The sequence below is a fragment of the Salmo salar genome, chromosome 28, assembly GCF_965601325.2.
Source record: "Salmo salar chromosome 28, fSalSal1, whole genome shotgun sequence".
Taxonomy (NCBI): Eukaryota; Metazoa; Chordata; class Actinopteri; order Salmoniformes; family Salmonidae; genus Salmo; species Salmo salar.
Genome location: NC_138318.1, coordinates 9683424 through 9695902, shown reverse-complemented (window position 1 = coordinate 9695902; position 12479 = coordinate 9683424). Strand labels below are relative to the sequence as shown.

The 12479-nt window shown below is 43.9% G+C and overlaps 1 protein-coding gene across 4 annotated transcripts in view; it reads right to left on the bottom strand.

The window, feature by feature from the left end:
- The window catches only part of prkg1b (protein kinase cGMP-dependent 1b), a 160555-nt gene that overhangs the window by 40469 nt on the left and 107607 nt on the right, over positions 1 to 12479 (bottom strand). For all 4 annotated transcript variants that reach the window (XM_014179311.3, XM_014179313.3, XM_014179310.3 and 1 more), the window contains exons 5-7: positions 11732 to 11795; positions 2545 to 2622; positions 2130 to 2224 (exon numbers count right to left, since the gene is read on the bottom strand). In XM_014179311.3, the coding sequence (XP_014034786.1) occupies positions 2130 to 2224; positions 2545 to 2622; positions 11732 to 11795 (237 nt within the window). The remainder of the gene's footprint in view (positions 1 to 2129; positions 2225 to 2544; positions 2623 to 11731; positions 11796 to 12479) is intronic.

Genomic DNA, 12479 nt, shown 5'->3' with positions numbered 1-12479 from the left:
ACTTAGGGAGGAGGCTTCTGATGTTAACATGCATGAAACCAAGGCTTACATGGTTACAGAAGTCAACAAATGAGAGCGCCTGGGGAATGGGAGTGGTGCTGGGGGCTGCAGGGCCTGGGTTAACCTCTACATCACCAGAGGAACAGAGGAGGAGTAGGATAAGGGTACGGCTAAAGGCTATAAGAACTGGTCGTCTAGTGTGTTCGGAACAGAGAGTAAAAGGAGCAGATTTCTGGGCGTGGAAGAATAGATTCAAGGCATAATGTACAGACAAAGGTATGGTCGGATTTGAGTACAGTGGAGGTAAACCTAGGCATTGAGTGATGATGAGAGAGGTTTTGTCTCTAGAGGCACCAGTGGGACAAAAGGGCTATCTAAGGCATATTGGTTAGGGCTGGGGGCACTACAGTGAAATAAGACCATAATCCCTAACCAAAACAGCAATAGACAAGGCATATTGACATTAGGGAGAGGCATGTGTAGCCGAGTGATCATAAGGTCCAATGAGTAGCAATAGGTGAGTCAGGGTGCCCATTCAGTAGTCGCTACTACGCTAGGCGAGGTGGAGACACGGCGATTCAGATAGCTAGCGGGCCGAGGCTAGCAGAAGGGCCTTCAGCGACGTCGCAACGGAAGAGCCTGTTGAAACCACCTCGGACGGTTACGTCGGACCTCTTTGGCTAGCCGGGAGATGGGCCTAGCTCGAGGCTAGCTCAAGGCTAACTGGTGCTTCGGGACAGAGACGTTAGCCAGGAGTAGCCACTCGGATAGCAGCTAGCTAGATGCGATGATCCGGTGTAAAAGTTCAGAGCTTGCGGTAGGTATCAGGAGATGTGGTAGAGAAAAAGCAGTCCGATATGCTCTGGGTTGATATCGCGCTGTGCAGACTGGCAGGTATTGACCGAGCTGAGGCTGGCTGGTGTCCGAGTTAACGGTGAAGACCGCTAGCAGTGGCTAACTAGTAGCTAGTTAGCTGGCTAGCTGCTGATGGGTGTTCCGGTTCTAAAGTATAAAAATAGAAGATCCGTACCACATTGGGTGAGGCGGGTTGCAGGAGAGTATTTTCATACTTATTCATTCGTACATGGAAAGTGAGATTAAAATATACACAAGAAGAAAAAAACGAGGAAAATTATATTCACACGGGACAAGACAAAACACACGTCCGACTGCTACGCCATCTTGGATAACTGTCCTCACACCACACTGACTCAATGACTAACTGACTGAGTGAAAGAAGGAGCCCCCAGGTCTTCATTGATAGACTATTCTAATCAGTGTGATAGCTGCTGCTTTCTACACCTTAGGACCAATGACCTAAATAGCATTGTTCCACAGCTATAAAAGTACAGAGAAGAATGGCTGAACTTCAAGTAGCTGTCATGCTAAGGGGAGAGCTTTTGTTATGTTAACACAGTGAGATGAAAATAAATGTATGAAATGTATGCATTCACTACTGTAAGTCGCTCTGGATAAGAGCGTCTGCTAAATGACTAAAATGTTTTTAAAAAAAAATTAAAAAATGAAACCATTACAAACAAAGAGAATAAACACAATTTGAGGAGGCCTTTTTCCTTTTGTCTTACATCTGTACTGTGTCTCACATAAACTAGGCCTACTTGCATAACTTTACATCAAATGTGATGCAGTACTTCATAATACACACCACTTGATCAACTGATCTGACTTTTTCCATACGACCTCTCTTTCACAATACAATCTCTTCAGCAATAGTGCCTCCCTCCATGGCCTCTAACAGGTTAACAATATGCAACAGCGGGGTAATTGTAATATGTGAAAAGCTGAACTTTGGGGTGACTTTCCCTTAAGTGTGATCTGAGAGAGGCTGCTGACTGTTCGAACACGGTGGGGCTCTTCACTATGATAGATACAGTGTGGTGGCCTGATCACCTCTTCACTCATATCCTAACCCTCTTTCTCAAACTCTCCCTCTATCTCTCTCTCTCTTTTCCTCTCTGATCTTGGACTGAATGTGCATGGGGTGTTACATACCGGTATTACATAATCCAATCACTTACATATTATATCTGGAGGAGATTGGAAAGAAGTAGGTTTCACTCAGTATTGAAAAATCTTTATATGGCCTTTTCAGAAATAAATCAACATACCCCTGCAGGGCTTTCTCCCCAAACCAGTCTCCTTTGCCCAGGGCTCGCAGGTACACAGGCATGTCATTGGGCAAATCCTCCCTGGTGACATTAACCTGTCAGAAAAGAGATCAGCAGTCATTCAATGCTTTAATAGAGGGGCCTCATTCTGAAACCCACACGGAAGGGGAAAGACAGCTTAAAATAGCAACCATTCCGATTTAACGGCAGGGAGTTCCATCACAAATCGAGTATATACCCTCAGGAGGATAAGATCACCTCTTAATGACATTGAACTAACCTCTACTGTAATCACCATAGTAGACATTCCTTGGCTAGCCCCACTGACGCCATGCACCTCTGCTATTAATACACGCACCTCTCTTCATAAAATGGAATGGTTGGTCTACGTGATGTTGATGGTGTCCTCCCTCACCTTCCCCTTGCTGATGATGAAGAAGGTGTCCCCTCTGGCTCCTTGTCTGATGATGTACTCCCCGTCCCCGTAGTGCGTCTGTAAGGAGAGGAAGAGAAGTGTCACTCAGCACTGCCCTGAACTGGACGAAGAGGTCTCGCTGAGGACAGGCCTCTGTCAGGCACGCAACGACCATGTTGAATCGTCACCAGTTGCCCCAATGCAGAATAGCAGTTAGGAAAATAGAATCAATGTGTAACACAGACCATGTACTGACAAATGAGACCAAAGAAGACAAGCATGACATCAATATCAGTTGTGATGTTAAAAATGATACATTCTCTTTTTCTGAATGAAACATCCTGCATTTATCAGATTGGGACCGAAACTGAGATATAGGGCTGCTGCTGCTTCGCATCAGACCAGCAGGCAGCAGGGCTCTATGGGAAGTGTTTCCCTTTCAACCAGTGACATGTTTCCAATAATTACCCCCCTCCTGCTCAAATGTGGTCAGATGAAGAAGGAGAGACATTTGAACATCTACTGCTGGGTGATAAGTAAATCAACTAGGAGCCTTTTAATTTCATGTTCTGTTAACATATCATTTATCTTGTCATTCATTCTCCCCCTGACGGCTACTCACTATTGTGTATCACTGAGCAATTCTAAAGGACCAATCAGGGACTACCCTCAGAGTTCCCTTCCTGACATTTCATTGAGTTATTTTAATCGTGCACCATGAAAGTACATCTTTGGAGAACATAAATCTACTATTAGACGTCAAGATATCCCCTCGCCAGCTGCGAGACACTTCATAGAACAGTAGAACATTATATGAATGAATTGCGTTGCGTCTTGATTGAAAAATATATCCACCACTTAAAGGAGCTAACTATGACAACAAATGACTCCAAAGAGAAGCCATGTTGATATATACATTAAATTCTGTATCTCCACACGGTTTGAACGAAGAATAGATTTCACCTCCATCCTATAAACCACATTTAGACTGTTATACAAGAACACTGTCCATATCAGATGTTGCATATCGTTTATGAGTTAGCCCCACATATTTATGATTGGCTTTGTCTGATGTACATTGTGGTGGCTATCTCATGAATTGATGTGATGTATTTAGATGAGCGGACACCTGCGCCGATTGATTTGTGAGTTGGCTTTCGTGCCCGCTCCCCTACCCTATGTTTCTGTATCTCTTCGTGACTAATTTGTATACAGGTAGGCCAGATAAGCCACATCGCTGAATGGCCAATGAGTGATCACCCTGATTAGAAGCACCTGCTACTCAACTGTAGTTCTTTAAAAATGCTGTTTTGAATTAAAGAAATTGTACCTACACACTGAAGAAGGCTGTAAAGGCGAAATGTCTGTGTGCACTATCCCTGACGCAGTAAAAAATAAGTGAAACATTGAATAATGAAGTAAGCTTTATGCAATATATTTTTGAGTGGGAACTCATTACACCTCTTTGTAGGCCGGGGAGGAAGAAAAGCACACAGCAACAGCTCAGGGTCAGGTCCCCCAGGATATAGGACTCCAGACACGGCTTAGCTGCTCTTTTCCACTTGTTCGGTTTTCAGAGTGGCAGGAAGTCAACTGAGCTCCTATATAGGTAGCACTAGATTAACGTGGACTTTGGTGGAAAGTATAATGAAACACAGTAGGGATGATTGTGTTAAAAAAAAGTACATTAGCCATGATAAATAAATAGGTCTGAGGTAAGAGTAGATAATAGCAGGTTTTTATGGATTGGTGGTAGCCAATAACTTTGACTTTTGATGCATCAAGAAGAAAGAGATCAACTGGAGCTCGAAGCCCCCATATTAATTTAAAATGGACAGCAGAACCATTTCAATAAAGATGGAGTGAAGGGAAGGGTCATGAATCGGAAATGAGATTCCTTGGTATAATGGGCAGGCTTATCAAGGGGAAATTATGGCCTGTAGTGTTTTATCACTATGCATAAAATACATTATGTAAATAATAAATAAATTGCATTATTTCCAATCTTTTGTATTCAATGATGATTGACAGGTTGTGGTAACATTCCTTTTTCATTCCTCTTTAGTTTAGCATGTGACCTGTCTGCCACCCATCGATTGGTGATACAGGTGTAGCATCTTAATTTGAGCCAGTTTGCTAAAGCAGGAAAATAATCCCGCAGCAAAAGGAAATGTGAATTATTATGTGGATTGATGGAATTTTTTTGTAGGGATTTCTAAGTGGAAAATGCAAACTTCACAAGCCTTCTTAAACCTGAAATACACTACAAGTGTTACATTTCCTGCAATGCAAGAAAGTTCTCCTGCAACAGTGTGATCAAATGTTGATTCTACATCTGTAGCTGCTTAATTACCCTCACACATCAGATGGAAAACAGTGAACTATTGACATGCTCTGCTCTGCTGTGTATGGGCCAGAACAGAACAGTGTGGGAACGGGGAATGGCCGCCCACTCCCCTAGCTGACCAAGCCCAGATGTCCGGAATTAAAAATAAACCTCTACTCCCAATTCAACTGCTGCCTGCTTAGACACACATCCATAGTATGATTCTGGGGGTTTGATACCACCATGATTCATATCTGCATTGTTAACATTCTTGATACTGTACAGTTTCTTCATACCAGGCACCATGGTACTATGTGTACTGTATGTTTCTCCAGCTCTGGAATGACTGTACAGTAAACGATGTTAAACACCACAGCTCACCAATTTCTTTTTTAGAGTAAAGAGTGTTTATGCTAGTCAGTATTTATTTACCAGTTAGAGTAGGTTGGGAGGATCAGTCATCAGCAGTGACAAAGGTGAACTGTCTTTCAACAGCTCTTTCTAGTTTCTTTCTCTGCTTTAGTATATTTTTAGGCTTGGAAGAAAATGGCAACAGAATTCATTGAAACTGCATGGGAAAAATCCATGAAGACGGAGAAGAACAAAAATCAATAGTTAATTTAAGGGAACATTACTTTTTGGGCTGACCCAGACTTTGTTTTTCTTTCTCCCAAATTGAAATAAACCACCTGTGTCTAGAGCGGTTTCCGCTAAGGAATGGGCATTCCAATGACTAGTAAACTCAGCAAAAAAAGAAACGTCCTCTCGCAGTCAACTGCGTTTATTTTCAGCAACCTTAACATGTGTAAATATTTGTATGAACATAACAAGATTCAACAACTGAGACATAAACTGAACAAGTTGTGTGTTCAGGTGTCCCTGAACAAAGGGGGGGTCAAAAGTAACAGTCAGTATCTGGTGTGGCCACCAGCTGCATTAAGTACTGCAGTGCATCTCCTCCTCATGGACTGCACCAGATTTTCCTGTTCTTGCTGTGAGATGTTATCCCACTCTTCCACCAAGGCACCTGCAAGTTCCCAGACATTTCTGGGGGGAATGGCCCTAGCCCTCACCCTCCGATCCAACAGGTCCCAGACGTGCTCAATGGGATTGTGATCCGGGCTCTTCGCTGGCCATAGCAGAACACTGACATTCCTGTCTCGCAGAAAATCACGCACAGAACGAGCAGTACGACCATCACCCTGGTGAGACAAAACCGTGACTCATCAGAGAAGAGCACTTTTGCCAGTCCTGTCTGGTCCAGCGACGGTGGGTTTGTGCCCATAGGCGACGTTGTTGCCAGTGATGTCTGGTGAGGACCTGCCTTACAACAGGCCTACAAGCCCTCAGTCCAGCCTCTCTCAGCCTATTGCGGACAGTCTGAGCACTGATGCAGGGATTGTGCGTTCCTGGTGTAACTTGGGAAGTTGTTGTTGCCATCCTGTACCTGTCCCGCAGGTGTGATGTTTGGATGTACCGATCCTATGCAGGTGTTGTTACACGTAGTCTGCCACTGCGAGCACGATCCTGGCCACATCTGCAGTCCTCATGGCTCCTTGCAGCATGCCTAATGCACATTCACGCAGATGAGCAGGGACCCTGGGCATCTTTCTTTTGGTGTTTTTCAGAGTCAGTAGAAAAGCCTCTTTAGTGTCCTAAGTTTTCATAACTGTGATCTTAATTGCCTACCGTCTGTAAGCTGTTAGTGTCTTAACGACCGTTCCACAGGTGCATGTTCATTGATTGTTTATGGTTCATTGAACAAGCATGGGAAACAGTGTTTAAACCCTTTACAATGAAGATCTGTGAAGTTATTTGGATTTTTACAAATTATCTTTGAAAGACAGGGTCCTGAAAAAGGCCCATTTCTTTTTTTTACTGAGTTTAGATAGATACTTGTCCCCATACAGTAGCTAAACTACACTGTTCAAAAAAATAAAGGGAACACTTAAACAACACAATGCAACTCCAAGTCAATCACACTTCTGTGAAATCAAACTGTCCACTTAGGAAGCAACACTGATTGACAATAAATTTCACATGATGTTGTGCAAATGGAATAGACAACAGGTGGAAATTATAGGCAATTAGCAAGATACCCCCAATAAAGGAGTGGTTCTGCAGGTGGGGACCACAGACCACTTCTCAGTTCCTATGCTTCCTGGCTGATGTTTTGGTCACTTTTGAATGCTGGCGGTGCTTTCACTCTAGTGGTAGCATGAGACAGAGTCTACAACCCACACAAGTGGCTCAGGTAGTGCAGCTCATCCAGAATGGCACATCAATGCAAGCTGTGGCAAGAAGGTTTGCTGTGTCTGTCAGCGTAGTGTCCAGAGCATGGAGGCGCTACCAGGAGACAGGCCAGTACATCAGGAGATGTGGAGGAGGCCGTAGGAGGGCAACAACCCAGCAGCAGGACCGCTACCTCCACCTTTGTGCAAGGAGGAGCAGGAGAAGCACTGCCAGAGCCCTGCAAAATGACTTCCAGCAGGCCACAAATGTGCATGTGTCTGCTCAAACGGTCAGAAACAGACTCCATGAGGGTGGTATGAGGGCCCGACGTCCACAGGTGGGGGTTGTGCTTACAGCCCAACACCGTGCAGGACGTTTGGCATTTGCCAGAGAACACCAAGATTGGCAAATTCGCCACTGGCGCCCTGTGCTCTTCACAGATGAAAGCAGGTTCACACTGAGCACGTGACAGACGTGACAGAGTCTGGAGATGCCGTGGAGAACGTTCTGCTGCCTGCAACATCCTCCAGCATGACCGGTGTGGCAGTGGGTCAGTCATGGTGTGGGGTGGCATTTCTTTGGGGGTCCGCACAGCCCTCCATGTGCTCTCCAGAGGTAGCCTGACTGCCATTAGGTACCGAGATGAGATCCTCAGACCCCTTGTGAGACCATATGCTGATGCGGTTGGCCCTGGGTTCCTCCTAATACAAGACAATGCTAGACCTCATGCGGCTGGAGTGTGTCAGCAGTTCCTGCAAGAGGAAGGCATTGATGCTATGGACTGGCCCGCCTGTTCCCCAGACCTGAATCCAATTGAGCACATCTGGGACATCATGTCTCGCTCCATCCACCAACGCCACGTTGCACCACAGACTGTCCAGGAGTTGGCGGATGCTTTAGTCCAGGTCTGGGAGGAGATCCCTCAGGAGACCATCCGCCACCTCATCAGGAGCATGCCCAGGCGTTGTAGGGAGGTCATACAGGCACGTGGAGGCCACACACACTACTGAGCCTCATTTTGACTTGTTTTAAGGACATTACATCAAAGTTGGATCAGCCTGTAGTGTGGTTTTCCACTTTAATTTTGAGTGTGACTCCAAATCCAGACCTCCATGGGTTGATAAATTGGATTTCCATTGATTATTTTTGTGTGATTTTGTTGTCAGCACATTCAACTATGTAAAGAAAAAAGTATTTCATAAGATTATTTATTTCATTCAGATCTAGGATGTGTTGTTTAAGTGTTCCCTTTATTTTTTTGAGCAGTATATATAGCATAAATATAAGACTAGTGCAAACTGCTTAAAACATCCTAACGTCTTTTGAATCTCACTTTCAAAGATGAGTTGATAAGTAATTAATGTGTTGAGTTTTAAAAAGTTACAACTTACCAGAAGAATCTCAAGATTTTATTTTCATTATGAATGGTGGCTAAACATCAAACAGTAGTCTTGGAGTGGAGGTAGTGGGTATTTCACATTATGTAATTGGCAAGTCATTAAAAGAGAGGAAAGGCATGGTTGAAGTGCCATGATGAAAAGGTGCCCAGGCACACGCAGAACATTCTGCTCCACAACACTCAATTACTTCTTGACTTTACGTATCTATCACTTTAATTTGACAAGAATCAGTTACTTTCTTACCCTGGGTGCCCCAGTCTCCTTTGATTTGCATATGGAATGAGAAACCAAGACCTACTCTGCTGTTCTGTTACAGCTGATATGGCTGGTGACATAATGAGTTTGTTTCTTTTCCCAGTGTGCTTGAGGAGACTGTCATCCGTTTCAGAGTAACACCAAGGGAGGGTTAACTGTGAATGAACTTGTAGACAGGGTGCTGTCAAAGGCTCTTATTGCGTCTGTCACTTAAACTAAGTGTGAAGTCAAAGTAAGAAAAAAAAACGATGCCGTTTTGTACAAACAAAATGTCTTCTGATCATACTAGCCACTGGCCACACTGTATACCCAGGGGATTCCCCTGTAGTTGTGTTCTAAAGTAGATTCTCCAGTTATCATGCCTTGGTGTTCTGCTCCCACAGGAGTATTTTCCTTATCCCACAATGCAAGGCTCTAGGAGCTTGTTCCATAATCCAGCCTCCATGTCACAAAGAAGCCTCCACATCACATCTTTGGAGGAAAACATCACTACTTGAATGCCTAAGTATTAGTTGCCTGCACGCACGCACACGCAGACACACGCCACAACACTCCTCTGGATGCACATAGATAGGTGTTTGCAGATTTTTTACTGAAATGATGAGTGACAGTAAATAATGAGAAAAATCTCTGAGTCTTCAATGAAATGCCACGCATCACAGATGTTGTTTTAAAGTGGGTTTGCCTGAGGTTCCCGAATGTTCTCATTTGTGACCTTCACCACTGTGTTTCCTCATTTAAATCGAGACAAATACCATCTCTGAGCCTGATGTTCGTACAATGACTGTCTATACTTTCAGGAAACACTGAAGCTAAACACTACTGTAGTTTCGAGGCACAACACAGCACACATCCAGAGAGGATGGTGTTAACACTGAGGTTCAATAAGGAATGATTGATAACTACGCAATTAGCAATATGCCATTTTTACAATCACATTTTCATGTCTCGGCAACTCACCATGACAACAAACAAACTGGGCAAGGAGATTGTCTGCATTGTGTTGTTCCATGCTGAATACCGTTCTTTGATCGTTCTGCAGGTGCATATAGTCTGATTGATTCTAGCGTATTCTGCTGATGTGTCCCCTCTTTAACTAAACGCACCCGCACACACATGCACGCACACATACACACACATTCGCAGTAAGCCAGCAGGCGTGGGTTATCTGCAGAGACCGAGCAGGCAGGATTACTGTAGATGTGCAGAGGAAGGGGGATCAGAGAGGGAGCCTGAGGGGAGAGGTTGGCCTGCCCTGGGCACTTCATGCCTGGGAAGAGCCCCTGCTCCCACTCCTACAGGGTAACCCAACTCCACCACGCTGCATGGCAGCACATTTATCATCAGCCCCCTTTGGAGCTCAATGCACTCAACTGTTTGAACATTCTGGGTTTTCCTCATGTTTTATTTCAGTCAGTCGGAGGGATAGTGTCTTGGTAACCAATAGGGCATTCTGTGTCTGAACATAGAAACAGAATATACATTCTAGTTGTATGCATCTGAAACACCTAGGGAACTATGGAGTGGATTGTATGATTGTGATATGACTGCTCCCCAAATACTGTTTCATCATCTGAAGTATAACTCAGACTTGTGATTGCCCTTTGCATGTAATTCCTTGGTGGTTCTTTAAGGGCTGGGGAAGTCAGGGTGACTCAGAAGCAGCAGTTGGTGCCAATGAAAAATGAGGCCAACACTTGTTCGTAATGGAGCTAATCCTCTATTGATCCAATGCACTAAGATAACCATGACATAATTTATTTGATTCCAGGCTGCATCACATCCGGCTGTGATTGGGAGTCCCATAGGGCGGCGCACAATTAGCCCAGTGTTTGTCTGGGTTTGGCCGGGGTAGGCCGTCATTGTACATAAGAATTTGTTCTTAATTGACTTGCCTAGTTACATAAAAAGTTACTTTTTTATATACAAAAAAAGAAGAAGAAATCCCCCTGTGATTTTTGTGCTAATACTTCATTTGACTTTGATAGAGAAAGCATGCCGGAATTGTATTTATGTGGTTTTCATTACCAAATGTTCTTTGGAAACTTTGGAAACAAGATACAGGAGGTCAAGTCATCCAATTAAAAATGAACATCAGAGAGCTCATTTGCTTGTTCTGAAATTAACAAGCTTAAAAATTGGAGGTGAAAGACTGTAGAGATACATTTTTGCATACCTAATGTAATATGTCTGAGGTGCTCGAGTGGTCCCGAGGACCCCTTACCACAGTTTAGGGAACCAATTGCATGCCAGTAAATAATAAGAGGCTTAGCAATCTGCTCTGAGGATGGGGATTACAACTATAATTGTTCCCTCTTACTCATAGATCTACGGTACGAGGTCATATAGAGTTAACAACCAGAAACTAGACACACTGTTGATAGCAGTCTGATATTCTGATCAGAGCAAGAAAGGTTTTCCTGACCATGTGACCTGACTTGGAATACTGTAAATCTGGGCTCTGGTTATAGTCTAATTTGGATATTTTTCCTGGTCATGTCACGTGGTCTCCTAATTATACACAGATATTATTGCAGTCAGACCAGAGGTTGTCAGGTTGTCAGACCAGAGGTTGTCAGGTTGTCGGGCCAGAGGTTGTCAGACCAGAGGTTAGCGGTTGTCAGAGTGAGTTTTTACCTCAGGTTGTGTCTGGTGAGCTACTGTCTACAGATGAGACCTCAAATCAATTAAAATGGCTCTGTCAGCCCAGGACAGGAGACCTGAAAATCCTTGCCACATTGCAATGACTATAAATTGCAGCTTAGTTACATTTCCAGATAAACCTATTTTAAAGTGTGAATATCCACAGTATAATAATCATTAGGATTTTTCCAGGCCATCCATTCTTCTTTATGTAACGATGTGGTTCATAAAAAAAATGGCTCAATTACACAGTCAATGAAATAGAGGTAAATCATCAGTATCCATTGCCACAAACACCGCTATGTTCAACCAGGACACCTTGGAAACTCACCTCTTCCATAACATCGGCTAGCTTGCTGAGTATTTCTTCTGAAAGGCCTTGGAATGTTGGAACACTGTTGGGGAGAGGGAGCGAGAGTTAGCTATTTGTAGAGTTCAGCCAGAAGGTGAAGCCAACCGTTCATGCTGTCCTCAGCTGGTGAACAGAACTAGGTGCTGTGGTGCTTTATGACTGATAAATATGGTTTATTCACGAGGTTCACATCATCAATACTCTCTCTGTTGTCTATCTCTTTAAGAAATCCTATAGACCAATGTACTAGCAGAGCAGGTATGAAGAATCTATGGAAAAGCCAGCACAGCAGGTTGCATGAAAGAGTTGAATCTTTATGGCTGACTAAAGAGAGGGAAAATAAACCAGCACATAAATTCCACAGGCGTATGTATATAGGCACAGCTGTGTCGGCATACTAATTCTCACACGTGCTTTAACCCTCCCCTAACACCAGCATCATCTGAAGTGGGGAGAAGTTTGTGCAGAATCACCACAGTCGTAAGCCACAGCTCAATGTTCACATGTGGGTGACGTTGGTTTGTTTTTCTTTTCCTCTTTTACAACAGGACAGGGTTTTAGTTTAAGGTTGAGCCTGAGAGCAGCTGCCAATTATACTAAGCCTTCCAGGAAGCTCAAGAAGGCTTTCTTGGCAGATTCAAAGATATTTACATACCTCTGGCATGCTCTCTCCTTAACAAGAGAGACTTCACTCACACACACACGTGGGCGGGCACATGCATGGGCG